This window comes from Octodon degus, unplaced genomic scaffold (genome assembly GCF_000260255.1).
Source record: "Octodon degus isolate 3935 unplaced genomic scaffold, OctDeg1.0 scaffold00112, whole genome shotgun sequence".
Classification (NCBI taxonomy): domain Eukaryota; kingdom Metazoa; phylum Chordata; class Mammalia; order Rodentia; family Octodontidae; genus Octodon; species Octodon degus.
In genome coordinates this window covers 5935814-5954611 of record NW_004524688.1, presented here as the reverse complement: position 1 = coordinate 5954611, position 18798 = coordinate 5935814, and the positions used below count along the sequence as shown (strand labels likewise).

At 49.7% G+C, this 18798-nt stretch overlaps 1 protein-coding gene across 2 annotated transcripts in view; it reads left to right on the top strand.

The window, feature by feature from the left end:
- Positions 1–18784, top strand: part of Narf (nuclear prelamin A recognition factor) — a 21302-nt gene extending 2518 nt beyond the window's left edge. For both annotated transcript variants that reach the window (XM_023699329.1, XM_004639453.2), the window contains exons 3-11: positions 1506–1649; positions 2997–3129; positions 6228–6362; positions 12618–12736; positions 14088–14217; positions 14868–14931; positions 15735–15872; positions 16053–16210; positions 17430–18784. In XM_023699329.1, the coding sequence (XP_023555097.1) occupies positions 1506–1649; positions 2997–3129; positions 6228–6362; positions 12618–12736; positions 14088–14217; positions 14868–14931; positions 15735–15872; positions 16053–16210; positions 17430–17671 (1263 nt within the window). In that variant the 3' untranslated portion in view covers positions 17672–18784. The remainder of the gene's footprint in view (positions 1–1505; positions 1650–2996; positions 3130–6227; positions 6363–12617; positions 12737–14087; positions 14218–14867; positions 14932–15734; positions 15873–16052; positions 16211–17429) is intronic.
- Positions 18785–18798: the final 14 nt, after the last annotated feature.

Here is an 18798-nt window from a genome sequence, read left to right as displayed (position 1 = left end):
TGAGACAGGGTCTTGCTATGCAGTTCAGGCTGGCCTTGAGCTTACTTAGTAGCCCAGGCTGAGCTTGAACTTGCAATAATCCTCTTGCCTGAGCCTCCAGAGTGCTGGGATTACAGGCATGCACCATGCTGGCTAAATTCAGTAGTTCTAAGGTGCCATTTTACCTGACAGGCATCTACCTGGTTACCCTACGTGTCAGAGCTCTGGATATTGAGGTTTACAACCAGCAGAGCAGAAGACAAGCACAGGCAGAGCTGGCCACCTGCAGCAGAGAATAGTGGAGCCAGGAGACATTGAGGGTTTGAGCTGTGTAGCAGCCAGTCCTAGGTGCCCTCCCTCCCTGCCCCAGGTGGCATCACCTCAGACAGAAATGTAGTACTTCAGGCTTGGTCAGCATGTGACCAAGGAGAGGCTCAGGTGGGTGCCATATGGAGCTGTGGAGGGGCTCCTCAAGGAGAGAAAGCCTCAAGTGTGTGTTTGGGTATTTGGAACTGGTGACAAGAACAGCAGGTGTGAGTTGCTAGGAATAGGGGGAAGAATCCCCAAAGCCCCTTGGGAGGCCTGGGGAGCCAGCCAGAGGTCTGGATGGAGAGTGTACCAGCAGGGCAGGCCAGCCACTGTGGGAGTAGAGGATAAGGGAGAAACACTGCAGAGCCTGCAGCATGCAAGAGACAGAAGTGGACAGGAAGGATGGGGAGAGATTCTCGGGTCTAGCCCAGGACCTGGAAAACAGCTCTTGGGGTGTTTCTGTGATGGTCACCTAGGGCCAGCCTCGTTGTGCATGGAGATCAGGCTGACAAGGGTGGTATTGCAGAATTGCAAGGCAACTTTTCTAGTGGAAAGGTGGTTCATGTTTTAACAGAGGTCTGGGGACCACTGAAGCCCAGAGTTGAGGACAGAGGCCATTGGGGAAGGAGAGGAAGCTGTCAGGGTGGCTGAGATTCTGTGGTGTCAGCATCCCCTTGAGAAGTTGCTCTACCAAGGTCGGGGAGGGGTGGGTATAAGCCCCTGCAGTTCAGTCCTGGGTGGCTTCAGGACCTGTTTGTTTTGGTTTGGTTTGGTTTTGAGGAACTGTTGCACAGATATTTAGAGAACTTGAAGCGGCAGGCTGCTGTGCACAACCTCCTGAGCCTGGAGGGTGAGCACTCAGCGAGCCACGGGGCTGGGGGAGCCAAGGGTATGCATAGCTGAGGAGCCAGGCAGGAAAGCCAAGGCAAAGTCAAGGGACTGGGGAGGGACCAAGGTGCCCTGGAGGAGGTAGCTGGCACACAGTATCATCTACACTTGGCAGTCTGGCTCTGGTTCTCCCCTTGTCCTCCTCATGGTTCTCTGGTGTCCTTGTGGGCAGGATGCCATGCCCTGTGTCTGCACACAAGCTGCTCAGAGCAGGTTGCTCTGCTGCATGCCAGGCCTGTCCCCTGACATCATATCTGTTTACAAGAGGTGTTTTGCTGGTATCCTCGTAAAGAGCACATGTTAACTCTGGGTATCAATTTCTTCCATAGAAGGGAGAATTCCATAAATTGGCTGATGCTAAGATACTATTGAGTGACTGCCTAGCATGTGACAGCTGCGTGACTGCAGAGGAAGGAGCCCAGCTTTGTCAGCAGAATGCCAAGGACTTCTTCCGGGTCCTGAACCTTAATAAGGTATGGTGCCTGGGACACTCGCTGGCAGTGGGCGGGGGGAGCCAGCCTGGATGTGGGGGTGGATGTCAGGATGAGCTATGTCGCGAGGTACATGGAAGCCTCTGCTTTGCCATCAGGTATACTTTCAGCTTCTCCCTATGCCGTTGGAGCCCCTGCTGTAGTACTTCTGAGGTCTGCTCTCCATCCCAAGGGCTGAGGTAGTGACTGGCACACCCAGAAATCTCTTTGGCTTGAGGGAGACCTCAGCCAGAGGAGGTCACGCAACAACCCTGGAGCTCATGGACAGCCGGGCAGTGTTTTTAGAGCTGAACCAGGGTCCATTGGAGAACAGAAAGTGAGGTTGAGGCACCTCAAGGAAGTGCCATCCTCAGCTTCCCTCCTCCAGTACCCTGCTGGCCTTCGTCACAGAACTACCAGTGTAGGTTGGCTCAGTGAAATAAGCGCTTCCCTGGCAAGTGCAAGGGCCTGAGTTCAATCCCTGATTCCGCCAAAAAAACAAAATCGGGGATACTCTATGACTGAGCTACATCTTCAGCTCTATTTATTTACTTATTTATTCTTGCAGTACTGGGGATTGAACCCAAGGCCTTCGCATTGAGCTATATCCCCACCTAACCCTTTTTTTTTTTTTTTTTTTAAGATCATTACCCAAGGGCCAGATAGCTCAGCAGACTAAAGCACCTGGTTAAGCAGAGCACAGTGGTGCCTTTGGCAGCCCCGCCCAGGCTGAGAGGTGATTGAGACTGGGCGTGGTGGCGCAGCCTGTAATCCCAGAACTTGGGAGGCTGAAAACAGAATCACTATGAGTCTATTCTGTATAGTGAGACCCTGTAGACCCTATAGACCCTGTACTAAATACATAGAAAGAAAGAGAGGGAGCCGGGGAGATAGCTCAGTAGAGTAAGTGCTTTACTGGCAAGCACGAGGGTCTGAGTTCAATCCCCGGTTCCTAAAAAAAAAAGAGAGAGAGAAAGAAATCATTACCCACATAGTTATGTTTACTTTAAAATAAAGTTACCCAGGCTGGGCCTGAACTTTTATTTTGAAACAGAACCTTGCCATGTCGTTGCCTGGCCTTGAACTCCTTGTCCTCCAGGCCAGCCTTAAATTTGTAGTGATCCTCCTGCCTCAGCCTCCCAAAGTGCTGAAATTATAGGTGTGTACCACCCTGCCCAGCGTAACTTCATGCTTAATTATATTTTTTCTTCTCTTTTCTTAGGTTGCTAGTATTTATCTCCTGGTCTGCACAGAACATCTGTTGGATTCTGTTTTGAGTCTTTCATCAAAGTGTCTCTTGTGTAACGAGCATATACATGCATGACATTATTCTCTTCTTTCTTCTTCTAGAAATGTGATACCTCAAAGCACAAAGTGCTGGTCGTGTCTGTATGTCCCCAGTCTTTGCCTTATTTTGCTGCTAAGTTGAACCTCAGTGTCACTGATGCATCCAGACGGCTGAGTGGCTTCCTGAAGAGCCTTGGTGAGTGGTGCTGGGGGTAAGTGGTTGGGAGCGTGTGAACTTCTTAACACTTTGCTCATGTAAGAAGGGTGGCAGGCTTGTAGGAGTGTCTTCCAGCACAGGGGACCCGGTCCTGAGAGGCCTGCTTCCAGCCTCCAGGGACATGAGGGTGTTACTTACCCCTGCTTGCCTCCATGGATGTTCTGTTGCAGCAAGAGCTGACCCCTCCCAGGTGAGGACACATGGCAGGAAGGCTCCCACACATGCCCCGCAGCCTCCACATGCAACACACACACACACACACATACACACATACACGATGTGTTTATGTGCCAGTCACATCTTAAGTGTGTGTGCATGGTTTCCCAAAGGAGCTCTCAGTTGGACATGGTGGCACATGCCTGCAAACCTAGCATTTGGGAGATGGAGGCAACAGGATTACCATGAGCTCAAGGGCAGCCTATCTCAAAACAAAAAATACCAAGACGCTCTCCTGAGAGCAGTATGGGGAGGAAATAGTTGTGTGTACTTCGTGTGAAGAGTGAGTGAAAGGTGGTTGGTTACGAATACAGTCAGGAAGGCCGGGGAGATAGCTTGGCAGTCTAAGTGCTGCCTGACAAGTGTAAGAATCTGGGTTCAATCCCTGGTACCAGTACCAGTACTGCATGCCGTGCCAACCCTGCGCCAACCTGGCCACCAAAATTGGGCTTGGTGGCACATGCCTGTAATACCGTCTCAGCCTCTGCAGCTCTGGGAGGAGCACTATGAGTCCGAGCTGCGTAGCAAGATCCTGTACAAAATAAATAAATAAAAAGATTTTTAAAAAAGAATATAGTCAACTGGCAGCACTCTGGAGGCTGAAGCAGAAGGATACAGTTCTTGCATAGATAATCTAGTGACACAGCAAGACAATTTTTTTGTCTCAAATTTTCAAAAAGTGAGGGTTGGGGATACAGCTCTATGTGGAGGCCCTGGGTCAAGCTCCAGTAATAACTAGAGAGAACATATGGAGTTGGGTGTCACAGCACACCTGCAGGCTGAGCTAGGAGGTGGAATTGAAGAGCAGCAGGCGCTGTACGTGAGACTCTCTCTAAAAAATGAAACAAAACAGGAACTAAGCCCGGCTGTTCACACGGGCATGATGCTGCCTGAAAGATGGGCTCACTTGTGCACCTGTACCGTGGAGCCCATCTGGGTGCAGTGGTGTCCAAAGGGCCCTGGCATCATGGCTTGGCAGCCAGCAGATAAGTGCAGAAAAGTGATCAGCCAGTGAAACTTAGTACACAGTCGTGGCTTTTTCTCCTGGTGACACTGACTAGGTATTAAATATAGGGCCTTCGTACTGCAACGTATCCTCAGCTTTTTTAATTTTGAGGCAGGGTCTCACTAAGTCACCAAGCTGCCCAGGCAAGGCTAGAACTTGATCATTCAACCTCTCAGAGTGCTGGGATTACAGGCAAGCTCCACCACACCCGGCTCCATAATGGCTTTTTGAAGTTGTACAAGTGTTGGGGATTAATAATAAAATGATGCTTGGAATGGGCACCAGCAGAACAAGCTCTATGTAAGAGAAGCAGGCCAAGGCCCTGGGATGACAGCATGGTGGACTGCACCCCACCACACAGTTGAGGACCCCACAGTCACTTCAGCATGCTTCAGGGAGCCTCAGGCTGGCCTAGCTGACCATAGACCAACATTTCAGGGTGCCAATTGGTCTCATTGCAAAAGACATCTTAAATATAATTGAAGCCAGCACTTGGGAGGCTGATGCAGGAGCATTGCTATGAGTTTGAGGCCATCTGAACTACATAGCTAGACCATGTCTTAAAAAGTAATTGAGAGGCTGGTGAGATGGCTCAGTGGTCTAAAGCACCTACTTAGAACAAGCTTAGCAAAGCACAGGGACCGCAGTTCAATCCCCCAGCACCACATGCCAGCCAGCCCCGCCCCCTGGTGGGCTGAGCTGGCCACACACACACACACACACACACACACACACATAAATAAATAAATTTTTAAAAAAAATTTTTTTAAAAAGTAATTGAATATTATAAGTATAATGAAAATATTTCCAGTGAAACTAATTTCTTTTTTTTTAAATGTATTTAGTACAGGGTCTATAGGGTCTCACTACACAGATCGGACTCAGTGATTCTCCTGTTTTCAGCCTCCCAAGCACTGGGATTATAGGCATGTGCCACTATGCCCAGTCTCAAATCACCATCTCAGCATGCCCCAAAGGCAGAGCTGGCACACTGCGGATTGAACCCCAGTCACTGCACTATGCCTAAGCAGGTGCTTTTAGTCCACTGAGCTGTCTGGCCAGTCCATTAATTTCTTCTTAAGACAAAACTTTAAAACTTCTGTTTCTTCTTCTTTTTTTTTTTTTTTTTTTTGGTGGTGCCAGGGATCAAACTCAGGACCTTGTACTTGCCAGGCAAGCACTTATTCCACTGAGCTACCTCCCCGGCCCTGTTTCTTCTTTAAGTTTTTAAAAATAGGGTCTTGGTATGTAGTTCAGGCTAGCCTTAAACTTATTCTGTACTCCAAGCTGACCTCCCACTCAGACATCCTCCTGCCTCAGCCCTCTGAGTGGTAAGAAACAACAGAAAATTATACCAAGCACAGTGGTGCTTGTCAATAAAGTCATAGCGACTCCGAAGACTGAGGCAGGAAGATCACAAGTTTCAAGGCCAGCCTGGATAACATAGTAAGATCCTGTCCAAATATATTTTTAAAAGGTCTAGGGTGTAGCTCAGTGGTAGCGTATACCTCTAATCAATTCCCTGTACCACAAAAAGCTAAAGCATGTAGCCAGATGCAGTGATACATGCCTGTGTTCCCGACATGAGAAAGCCGAAGCAGGAGGATCACAAGTTTGAGACCAGACTGGGCAATTTAGTGAGATTTTGTCTCAGAAAAGGCTAGGATGTAGCTCAGCGGTAGAGGCTTGCAGTGCCATCAGTAACACAAGATGAGCTGGCTTTCGAGACAGGCGCCACAGAACCTGTTCCCTGGGTCTGTCTCCACTTGGGGTAGCAGCAGTGAGTCAGCTGGCAGGCCAGGCTAGGTGTGCGCTCATGCTGTGCTGAAAACCACCCTCTTCCTCTTTCCTGCAGGGGTGCACTATGTGTTTGACATGACGATAGCTGCGGATTTCAGCATCCTGGAGAGTCAGAAAGAATTTGTGCGTCGATACCATCAGCACAGTGATGAGCAGCGTGTGCTGCCTATGCTGACCTCTGCCTGCCCTGGTGAGGCCTGTTCCCTGGAGCCCGAGCTGGGGGAGGCCTGGTGAGAGGCCTTGGGGTCCCAGCCTGCTCGGCCTTGTAGACCAAGCAGGATTTGTCCATACGCACACCCTTCTGTCTGCCAGTGTATCTTCTCTACTGACTGGTTAGTTTTGGGATAGCCTGACAGTTGAAGTTCTTCGGTGTTTTGTTTTTGTAGTGCTAGGGATAAAAAATAAGATGGTATTATTGTATCAATTATGTGCCCCCACAGGTAGCTCAAGCTGCCTGTTGGGACAGTCATATATGTACTATGGTGCTTCAAGCCATCAGGAACAGTTGAGTTTAAACCAGAGCCACCTGGCAGCAAGACATAGAGTTACAGCTCTGTCATAAATGTGTTAAACCAGTGCTGGCATGCTAGCCAGGCACTGCGCTTCTGCCACACCCTCAGCCCCAGCTAAGGTCTTGTATTCATTTATACATGCTTCTGAAATTTCTAAAGCAAGCATTGTGATATTTTTTATGTTCTGTGTTTGGTGATACTAAAGATTGAACTCAGGGCTTTTGTACTGAGCTACATCCCCAGATTTTTAAAATTTGTTATTTTGAGACAAGTTTTTAACTGTGTTGCCCAGGCTGGGTTCAAACTTGGGATCCTCATGCCCTAGGCTTTCAGCTGCCAGTACTAGAGGCATGTGCCACCATGCCCAGTTTAGGATCTGTTTTATATACCACTCCTTTTGTAATTTACAGATGTTTTAATTACACTATGTAAAATTTATTTATTTATTTGGTACAGGGTCTTCTATGAAACTCAGACTTGTAGTGATCCTCCTGTCTCAGCTTTCCCAGTGCTGGGATTACAGGCATGCACCACCATGCCTTGTTTCAGTGGCCAGCTCAGCGTGGTTTGGCGTGGCGTGTGGTACTTGGGATCCAACCCAGGTCCTTGTGCTTGCCAGGCAGGTGCTTAGGCCATGGAAGTATCTCCCTAGCCCTTAATTACACTATTTTTAAACTTGTCTAAATCACTCTTTAATTAATTTTAGTTGGTTCCTAAAGTTTTCTTTTGAAATAACTCAGTAATGTACTCTGAATAACTTAACAAAGGCATTTGTTGTTTGCTTTGTTCTGCTGCTTTAGGCAGATTTTTGCTATGGAATTCAGGCTGGTTTTGAACTCACTCTGTACCCCAGGATAGCCTTCAACTAGCAGCAATCTTGCTGCCTCAGCCTCCTGAGTGCTGGGTTACACACCTACCACCACAGCCAGCTGAGAGTGAAGGTTTATTTGCTGCACAATTCAGAAGGCTCAGAAGAGGAAAGCCCTGCCTCTGCGTTTGGAGAGGTCCTCCTTGCTTTTGGGAGCTCTGCAGCACCGACAGAATAGGCAGCATAGGCCATCGCATGGCACAGCAGTGTCTTTAGTTCAGACCTCCACTCCTTTTTAAAAAGCCACGGACCCATTAGCCTAGGGCCCCACCCTTATGGCTTCCTTTAACCTAGATGAGTGATGGCAAACCTTTTAGAGATGAATGCCCACTCTCTAGCCATACCACCCTGAACATACCTGATTTTATCTGATCTCGGCAGCTAAGCAGGGTCGGGTCTGGTTAGTACTTGGATAGGAGAGATGACTATCCAAACTTCAATCCAAAACCCATTCATGGGTCTAATTCCAGTTAAGCCCAATGGTGAGGTTTTAATTTAAAAACAAAACACAAGAAAAAAACCCGTACATAACATCTTTTGTCTTAAAAAGAAAATAACATACATTTTATAGGTTCACCACCTCTGGCTTAAATGACTTCCAAACATCATAGTTGGATTAAGATTCTCCCCTCAGCTGCCCTCCTATAATCCCAGTAGCACTCAGGAGACTGAGGCAGGAGAATCACTGTGAGTTCCAGGCCAGCCCGGGCTACTAAGTGAGTTCAAGGCCAGTCTGAATTGCATAGTAAGACCCTGTCTCAAAAAGACAAAAAAAAAAAAAAAAAAAAAAGAAGATTCCCCCATCAGTATCTCACAGTGGGGATTAAATCTCAATGTGAGATTTGACAGGGGCTTTCATATCATATCATGTATAGAAAATAATTATCCCAGACTCATCAATTCTGGGGGAAAAAATGGAAGGTTTGGGATTAAAAATTTTTATGTCTGTGCATAAGAGAGGAAGGAAAGAATTACTGTATTGGTGGATGATGTTCACTTAGAATAAAAATACATAGCCAGGCACATGAGTGTAGACTACGATGCCTATGCTGACTGTAGGCTCCAGGATGTTCAGGGCTTTGTCTGTGTTTCTCTTCTTCCCTAACCTGATCATGATTTCATATTTTTCTAGCATTATACATGTCAACCTTTAATCATGAGAATTATAATTTCATAAAATGTTGATGTTATAAAATTTGGAATACTTTTTATTTATAAAACTGAGAAAATTCTCCCTTTCCATGCAGCTGCATTGGTTAATTCATTAACCAAGCTGTGTTTCCCCCAGTCTTCGGCCTCTTCTGGTGGGAGATGTTGGTGATGAGTTCCAGGTTCATGGCTTGTCCCAGGGTTGGGATTCACAAATCTGTGTTAGAAGTCTAAGGTGGTTACAGTGGCATGTATCTATAGGTCCCAGCTCCTCAGGAAGCCAAGACGAGAGAGTTCCACACCAACGTGACCGCATAGCCAGCCCTTGTCTCAAGAAGGAGAGATGTATAAATGAATACAAGAAGTCCTCAGGACTCTGGCTGGGCCATGAGGATCAGAGTCAGCCCTTCCCTCCTTCTGGGTGTTTGTGTGGGAACAGACACCACCACAGTGAGAGTTAGGAAAGCTCCAGGTCTTCTGGGTGACCTATGGAGGTATCTGGTGGTTGTGTCTCCATCCCCCCTGAGTACCATTTTTTTCGTGTGTGTGTTTTATTTGTTTTTGAAACATAACATTAATTGCTTAGATGGGTTAATACAGAACAGCTTTGTTTTCATTCTATATTTGGAAGTGCTATACAACTGAGTACAAAGAGGAACAAAAAGTGCCAAACCAAACTTGGGATTCTCTGTTCATGTGGCGTAAACCAGTTACTATTTTTTTCTTTTAAGGCAGGGTGGCCTTGAACTCACCGTGATCCTCCTGCCTCAGATTCCCAAGTACTGGGATTACAGCTGTGTGCTGCTCTACCACAGTTAGCTTGAGGCCCATCACATGATGCTACAAGCAGTGTGGCTTCATGGCACCGGGCAGTGTTGGTCACATCTGCCTCAGAGGAGGAAGAGGCAGGCTTTTGGGTTTTTGGCATTTTTAAAATTTTTATTGGAGATAGATAGATATTCATCATAGAGAATTTATACCTGTATTTGATGTATCTTGCTGTTTTTTCCCATTTCCCTCTCAACCCCTCTACCCCTCCTTATTTACAAAAGCTTTGTTTCCATTTTTTTTCCTCCTACTTGAAGAGGCAGCTTTCAGCTTGACAAACTCTCATCCCTGTGTTCACACCATGGTTCCAGTGGGCAGGGCAGTGAGGTGCTCTCTAAGCAGCAGATGTACTTTTCCTCATGTGCAGATCCTGCCAGGGGAACATAGGATGGAGCCCTCAGTTCTCTGGAAAAGCTGACATGCATGCAGCTGATTCATGCAGAAACCAGCAAGCTCTCCACCCATGGCAACAAATAGCTAAATGGGGACATGTGGGACAGTGTCTCTGGGAATATGTCCCTGAACTCTGTTCCCAAGTCACCAGCTACAAGCCAGCCCATTGCCACCTGTCCTACTTTATCTTGAGGCTTGCTGCCTTTCAGGGCCTCTTTCCTGGGTAATGGTAGGTTTTCTTGAGGTGCCAAAACTAATGCTGGTGATGGCTATGCCACCACAGGTGAGGGTTATGCCACCTCCCAAGTTCAGGAAGAGGATACTGACCTCTGGTTCAGAGCTAAAGCTTTACCACTGTCTGTTGCTGACAGGTAATATAATTGAAGCAACCCTAAGTCAACCAACTTCACACAGTATGTGTGCCAGCTCCCTGACTCGGGGCCTCACAGCCACGTCCCTCCTTGGGACTCGTTAAGGAGCATCTTGGACAGCCTCCAGTTGTTCTTGGCCTCTAGTTCCCACAGACTTGGGGTGCCACCCTGCTGGGCTTCAGTTTTGTCTAGTGCCTGGCACAGAAAGGGGGTTACATGATTTCTAGGCATATCTCTAAGGCCTTGTGGGACCCCAGTCTACTCCAGCAGAATTGTGTGATGTCATCTCTTCAGTCCTAGTAAAAGAGCTTAAGGGCAGACTGAGTCCCTCAAGCTAGCCCTCTTACTACAGACACCTTCACTCCAAGGAGTGGTAGGTTGATGTTTTGTGCCACAGCCCCCTTAGGAGGAGGGGCTGCCCTTGGTACTGGTGCTGCCGTGTCAGCAAGTAGCTCCTCTTCTTTTTTTTTTTTTTTTTTTTGGAGACAGGTTCTTGCTGTGCAGTTCAGGCAGGCCTAAACTCACAACAGTCCTCCTTGGCCTCCTAAGTACTGGGATTACAGGCATGTGCCTCCATGGCTTCTTCATTCTGACAGCAAGAGTCTCCATGGCAGGTGCTCAGGAACAAAATCTTACCAAAAATATCCTTGAACCAGGCATGGTAGTGTATGCCAGTAATCTCTGCTACTCAGGAGGCTGAGGCAGGAAGATTGCAATTTTGAGGCTAAAGTAATTTAGCAGGCCTTATCTCAAAATGTGTTTAAGAAAGGTGGGAAGCCAGATGTGGTGACACACACCTGTAATCTCAGCACTTCAGAGGCTGAGGCAGGAAGACTGCTGTGAGTTTGAGGCCAGGCTGGACCACATAGATGCTGCCTAAGCAAACTGGAAAGGAAAAAAGTGGTGGCTAGGCATGTAGCTCAGTACTACCTGGGTTCAGTTTCCAGTACTGGCAGAAAAGTTCGCTGTCTGCTGTTCTTGGGCTCGAGTATGAGGAGCACGTAGGAGCCCTGAGGACCTGGACTTCAACTGCCCACTTGGTCTCCACTGTCCTGCTCAGCTACAGGAGCCACCAACCATCCTCTTTGGACCACCTACTAACCTCTGTTTTGAGGAGGGTTTTGTTTTCATGTTTTGGTTTTAGTCTTTTTGAGACAAGGTCTTGCTCTATAGTCCAGGTTCCCCCTGAACTATGTAACCTAGGCTGGCCTCGAATATGCAGCAGTCCTGTCTCAGCCTCCCAAGTGCTGAGATGATAAGTGTATGCCACCACGCCTGGCTTTTTTGGGGTTTTTTGTTTTGGATTTGGCTTCTGTCTTGTTTCACCTCTTGTAAGTTGCCCGATCTTGCTTCCATTAGGCTCACTGCTGATGTCCTCAAGGGCCTATGTCTGGGGCCTGCTGCCATCATCTTGTGTTATATAATGAGATCAGGGTACGATGACTCTACTTTCCCTTCTTAAACTGTAGAGCTGAGGTAGACTAGGGAGTACCCTGCTCCCTACAGCATCTTTGAGTGGCTTCTGTCACCAGGTATTTCCAGAGTGTTCGGGGACATTTGTACAGGTGACACCAGGGCTTAAGAGTTTGGTTGCTCCCATGAGCTTCTCCTGCTTGGGGGAGTCTCAAGTCTCCAGCCTCCTTCCCAACAGTATCTAGCTCTGGGCTCCAGTGCCCTCCATTCACACTGCTGTGTCCTTGAGTGTATCAGGAGGCTGAGCTAGTGGGTTTGGTCACAGCACTCACCACCTTCCCTCTCAAGGAGAGGGGGGCAAGCCTGGTTCCTGCAGTGGACTCAGGCTGCGAGCTCAGCTGGCCCCCGATCAGGTCTGCTTTTCGGGAGGTGGGAGTGAACCAGGCAGAGCAGAAGGGCACACCGTACAAATTTCATATTGGTGGTTTTCTTAGGGAATGCAAATTTCTCTTCATTGCTCTAAAATAAGTGGCTGGTCATAGCTCTGTCCATCAGACTAGCACAGTTTGGTAGTGTGTAGCTTCTGCTTTCTCCTGCCTAAGCTGTGGCCACTTATCTCGATGTCCTGAACCTCACGACTGGCATGGTGGATTTCTCGTTGCTAACTGCTTGAAGCTTGCTGTCTTGCCCTCTTTGGGGTGACCTGCTGCCCTAACTCACATTTCTCTCATTTAGTGCTTTTTCCTTGGAACCTGCAGGGGACTTCCATTTCCCAGTAACCTTGAATCTTGACAATTCCCTTGACCCACCCCTAAGCCATGGAGGACTGCTGCACGAACTGTTTTGGGGCCCAAGCAGGCCTCTCCCTGGGCTGAGGGGCTGATGACTGACCTAGTGGACTCTCTCCTCAGGCTGGGTCCGCTATGCTGAGCGGGTGCTGGGCCGTCCCGTCACTCCCCACCTGTGCACCACCAAGTCGCCGCAGCAGGTCATGGGCTCCTTAGTGAAGGATTACTTTGCCAAACGGCAGGTAAGCTGATCTTCAGAACAAAGCATGTGGGTCAGGAGGAGATGACCTGATGTCCAGGGTGAACTCTCCTTCTGGAATAGTGCCTTCTTGCTGTGTCCATCTGTGTCTCACTGTCATAATCAAAGCCTTTCTCTTTAACCTTTTTTCCTGGACCATCTACCCAGGGTAGAAACAGTGACCACCTTAGTGAGGGAAGGACCTGGGCCACCTCCAGAAATGCTGCTGCCTGCTTTTGTGTCATCCTTCCCAGAGGAAACCTGGCAAGGACCCAGGGCTGCTGTCACTCAGGGAACCACATGTCACCTCTTTCCTTACCTTTCCCTCCAACCACAGGTACCATGTGGCTCTCTTAGCTACTTCTATGTGATTCTGCTCTAGTCTTGGTCCTGCCTTCCACATGACTTTCAGAGTGAGATCCAACCTGGGGTTCCTGCTTGCTCCTACTGAGCCTTCTGTTCTCCTGCCCTTGGCCTGTGGAAACTCAGGCCTCGTTGGCTGCTGCTGTCCATCCTTCTTCAGACAGGCGTGTCTGGGCTTCGTGACCAGAGAAGACAACATAAGCAAGGATTTTCCAAATGTTTAGAGCCACACATTCTGGGAAGCCTTGTTATTTTGACATAGGAAATGTTCTCTTTTTTCCCGCTCAGCTCACAAAGGCACCAGCCTTGGCAGATTACAAATGTGCTGTCAGAGTGTGCATTTGGCATGTGCATGGAGTTGAGTGGGGAGACTTTCCCCCTTCCCTTGTCTGCCATCCCTTGCTGACACCCAGAGATCTGAGCCTCTTGTAAGTGCTGTTAGGGACAGTCAGCCTGAGACTAGCCTCAGGCTACTGCTTCCCTAATGCCTGGCGCAGCACTGTGGCTGAGGCAGGTTTCCCTGGGGACTTTGCCCTATCCCACTGCAAGTGTCACTCGGTCACTTGGTAACTGCTGGATCCTGCTTTGCCCACTTGTGGCTCGCCTAGAACACCTGGTTATCTCAGCACAGCCCCCAGAAAGGGTCGGCCTGGGAGAATGTTACTTGAGTTCAAGGAAGTTGGCAGATACATCAAGTAGAGCATACACCTACCCTGCCTGTCTTTTAACCCTTGTGTACTTGGGCTCAGGAAGAAAGGGGCTCTGGCTTCCTGGTCCTTCCTGGGAGGCTTCTCAGGCATCTGGGCCTTGAGGATCCCATTGTGCGTACAACTGCAGAAATACAGCACGTGTACATGGACTGGTGTGGAGCCATGGGGTAGGGCAGAGGGTGGCACTCTGCAGTCCCTCGTGCCTTCCTGCTCTGGGCACCAACTAAAAGCTGTTCTGGTTGCTTCCACACCAGCCCTGAGAATGGCATTCTCTCTCCACAGAACCTTTCTCCAGAGAAGATTTTCCATGTAGTTGTGGCTCCTTGCTATGATAGGAAGCTGGAGGCTCTTCAGGAGGGATTCTCCACTGCTTTGCCTGGCACCCGGGGTACTGATTGTGTGTTGACATCAGGTAAGAGGTGGGCAGTTATGCCTGGACACTAGCAAGGGCTCTGCTGGCTAGGTGGTAGCACAGCTCTGAGCCACCTGTGTGTGCACTGACAATCACTCGGGCAGCTGGCCTGTAAACTCAGGCCATTTAGCATAATATCCCTGGGCAGGGAAACTCACCTGTGACCCTTGCTGTCCTAACAAAATTACCCAAGAGAAGCTTTTACATTCAGAGTAAAGTGCAGAATAGCACATCTGCTCCTGTGACATTGCTTTCAGCCACCATGCCAATGGCACGTTTCAGATGTTATTTTTAGAGTCTCCAGCTGGTTCTGTGTCTTGGGAGGGAAAGCATTTTTGTCTCAGGACTACTGTGTAGAATATAGAAAGTGGTTTTAATTTTCAGTGCATAAGCGCAGCACGTTTTGCATCATACACAAAAAATTTACACTTGGGAACAACGTGGAGCAGTTGCTTGTAGTTACAGGACTGAAAGAGGAATTCTGGTCTTACATTTCATGGGTGCTTTTCATTTTGTGCTACTTTACGAATGTGATGGGCTCCTATGTGTTGTCTGGTAGAGGTTGAACAGAGCAGTATAGAATGTCCTCCAGGGAAGAAGAGCCTGAGCCATCTGTCCTCAGTACCCTCACGCCTCTTGTCCATCTTCAGGTGAGATCGCTGAGATAATGGAGCAGAGTGGACTTTCAGTGAAGGACGCTGCTGTGGACACTCTGTAAGTGACTTTTGCAGGAAGTCCTCTAGTCTCTTAGGCCTCCTATGAGTTCTTGGGCCACTCTCCAGTCCTCAGGCTGCCTTCCCTTGTGACCCAGCCCACATTGTGCCCTGCTCCCCAGGCCACAAGTTATCATTGTGGCTTTTTGAGTGAACGTAGTCTAGACCTGCTGCCAAAGTCTCAGGGGGCATCCCCTCGCATGCAGTGCAGACCTTGATGTAGAAGGGCAGCATAGACATTGTGCGGGGCAGTGCTGCAGCTCATCCACCAGTGTCCTGCACTCTGGCATCCGGTGCTGTGGTTCCCTTGGCCTTCTGTACCCGAAGCATAGCCCCTGGTCTCTGCTCCATGGAGTGACCCTGACGTCCAGCGAGGACTGTGGCTCACACTGCATCTGCGCGCCATGCGGAGAGCACTGCATTGCCGGCTGTGCATACTCTTGTAACACTGTGGGCTGGGGCTGCATTTCTGCCCTTCTCAGGAGGGCTAGAGCTCCTGGCTAGAGCTGCCTTCTCAGTCATACAGTTCTTGTCCCTCCATATGCACACACAGCTAGAGGAGGAGAGTGAAGTAATGAACCAGCAAGGAGCATGACCTTGTCTGCAGTCCCAGACAAGATACAAAATGAAATTTCTTATAATAATTAAACCTCAGTGCAGTTTTCCTTAAAAGTTTCCATATAGTTAAGGATTTAGCTCTCTGAGTGGCCCCCTCAGGTCCTGACACTTTGGAGTCTGGGCTGTACCTGCTGTGGTTTTTTCCTCGGCATCAGCAGGGGACTTGCCTTCTGTCTGCCTGGCCAGGTTTGGTGACATGAAGGACGTAGCAGTGAGGCGCCATGACGGAGCTGGCTCGGATGGGCACCTGGCACATGTCTTCCGACATGCAGCAAAGGAGCTATTCAACGAGCACGTGGAGGAAATCACCTACTGTGCCCTCAGGTGCCAGAGCAGGGCGTGGATGGGGCTGTCCTGGGGCTGGGGCACGTGAGGAGGCTGCTCTGTAAGAGTCTGCTCGGCCTTCTGTGTTCACCTGCCCACTCTTGCTGACATTCCAAGCCTAGACTGAAAAATGGCTCGTAAGTCACAGAGGACTCAATGGCATCCTTGTTCATTTTACAGAAACAAAGACTTCCAGGAGGTCACCCTTGAAAAGAATGGAGAGGTTCTGCTGCGTTTTGCTGCTGCATATGGGTTTCGGAATGTCCAAAACTTGGTCCTGAAGCTCAGGAAGGGCAAGTTCCCATACCACTTTGTGGAGGTCCTCGCGTGTCCTGGAGGTGAGCATGGTGATAGCCCTGCAGGCTAGGGGCACTCTTGAGTTAGTAGGGAGTTGTCCTCCATCACTTGGTTCCCCTCCTCATCATGAGGTGTGAAGCGTGGACAGTTAGATAGGCTTAGACAGTCCCTTGGGGATGTGCCACAGGGAAGCCCATGCCCATGATGCCAAGTAAGCCTGCTCAGGAGCCCGTGTGGAGTCTGGAAGGGAATGCTACAGCTGGGCCTGGTAGCACAGGGTCCGGTGCAGGGGGAAGCCAGGCCTGAGGACCTGTGAGAGGAGATCCTAGGAATGGGCATGGGCCCACCATGGCTCTCTACGAAGGAGATGGGACCATTGTAGGCCATCTCTAGGAAGGAGATGGGACCATTGTAGGCCATTTCTCAAGGAAGGAGATGGGACCATTGTAGGCCATGGTGACCCAGGCAGGTGAGGATGTAAGAGGGGTCCCAGACAATGTGAGGGCACTGAGAAGGCAGGGAAGGGAGGGGGAGAGGTAGGGAGGGAAGAGAAAGGAAGGGGAGGGGAGGAGAGGGCTGTCTTGGAGGCCTGCGGTTGGCATGGGGAGAAGGCAGTCCTGATACCTGCTGGTCATCTTTACCACTAAGGATAGCATATCACTGAGGGTGGAGGAAAACGGTAAGCAAGCAGAAACTCAGATGGACTGGTTAACTGCGATGTAGTCACAGGATGAGGAGGGCCATTGTCCTGGTCCTGTCACCCAGGGATCTTGTGGCAGAGGAGTGCCATGGGATCACCAAGACAGATCTGGGGACTGAGTGGGGTACAAATGGGAGGCGGCATCATCTGCTCATCTGAGAGCAATCAGTGACATTCATTTGCTCCAAGATCCTGGAGGCTCTGGACTCTGTGACCCATGCAGCCCAGAACAGGGTCCACACATTGCGGCTGCACAGGGCCCGCAGAGGTCACAGCAAATTGATAGCTCCCTTTCTCCTGGCTTGGGTGATTCTTAGGGAGGCTGGGAACCCATATTTGTAGGCCAAGCTGCCCAGTTCTAAAAGGCTTAAGGGGAAACCATGAGCTGGTGTTACCCCTTCATCAATATGAATAGTGGTACATAGGGCTGTGATGTGCTAGAGCCCAGCTCCAGGTTCAGACCATGAGGCTGCACATCCTGTCCCTCCTCCTCTACCCCAAAACTCCCTGTCTCTGAGGTGAAACTTCGTGGGACTGGCCCTCCTGTGTGTATCTTCTAGGATGCTTAAATGGTAGAGGCCAAGCACAGACCAAGGACGGACATACAGATAAGTCCCTGCTGCGCCAGATGGAGGGCATCTATGCAGACATCCCTGTACAGCCCCCCGAGTCCAGCGCACACGTGCAGGAGCTGTACCAGGAGTGGCTGGAAGGCACCGACTCCCTCAGGGCCCAGGAGACCCTGCACACCACCTTCCAGAGCCCAGAGCGCTGCACCACCAGCCTGGACATGAAGTGGTGAAGGAAGCCAGGGGGCAGCGCCGGCTGTGCAGTGGGAGAGGACCGTGCTGGCGAGGAGTTGGCCCTTCAAGGAAACACCAGTGGGCCGCTCTACTTTTCAGTTCTCTGCTCCCTACACGTAGCAGCATGTGGTGCTATCTTCATCATGAGTGTGTGGAGTGTTTATCACAGGAGAACCTCCTCAGTCTAAGTGTCCCTTTATCATAAGATTATGAGAAAAATCCCAAAGAGAGAATAGAAACATGACTGTCGCCTCAGTTTTAAAACTTCAAAGTGTCCTGCAAAGAGCTGAAGCACTGGGGTGGCCACTGTGACACCGCAGATCCTTGCTAGAGAAATGGCAGCAGTGGGGCTGTGTTGTGGTGCCCGTGACACTGATGGCGTCTGGGGTGTCAGGGCAGGTTGTACTTATTTCTACTTATTTCTGCTCCCCGGCCCGGGCTGGCTTTTGTTTTCACTCATTCAGTTTTGAGAGTAACTGTAAGTTGCTAACAGTGGGCCATGTTCCACACCACTCCTGGAACCACACCCAGCCAACCGTGTCTTGTGAGCACTGCTGACCTAGGCCTCAGGTTGACCCTGACATCCAGGCTTTGTTTCGTACTCACCTCATGGCAGGGGCAAGGCCTGATGAAAGTCACTGATGTCACAAGCAGAGTAGAGAACTGAGGGGCACCCACTGGAGCCATGTTGCCAAGAGAACCCTAGCTTCTCAGTCTCATTACATGTTGGGAGGAGGGAACCAGGGCCCATGCGACAGTGGAGGGCAGCATCTCCCCAACACGTCCTTCACCTTGGACAGATTTTCCTCAGCGGGTCTGCTGGTCTTGGCACATCCTCATGTCCCTGATGGTCCCCCCTTGGCCCACTGCCCTGCAGTGTGAGCTCACCTTGAAAGGAAGCAGCATATCCAACAAACTAGCTGCTGGGGACAGACCACAGGTACTGTGCTGCACTGGGCTTGGGCTCATCCTGGGGTACAAGTGCCTGTGGAAGCTGTGGGGCACTTGGGTCTGTTGATATGTGGTGGCCTCAGCACATTAGGTCACCTTTGTCCTCTGCTGTGTATCTGTTTGAGTATAACTGGACATGTTTAATGTTTAATTGCATTTGGTTTTGGTTGGGTTT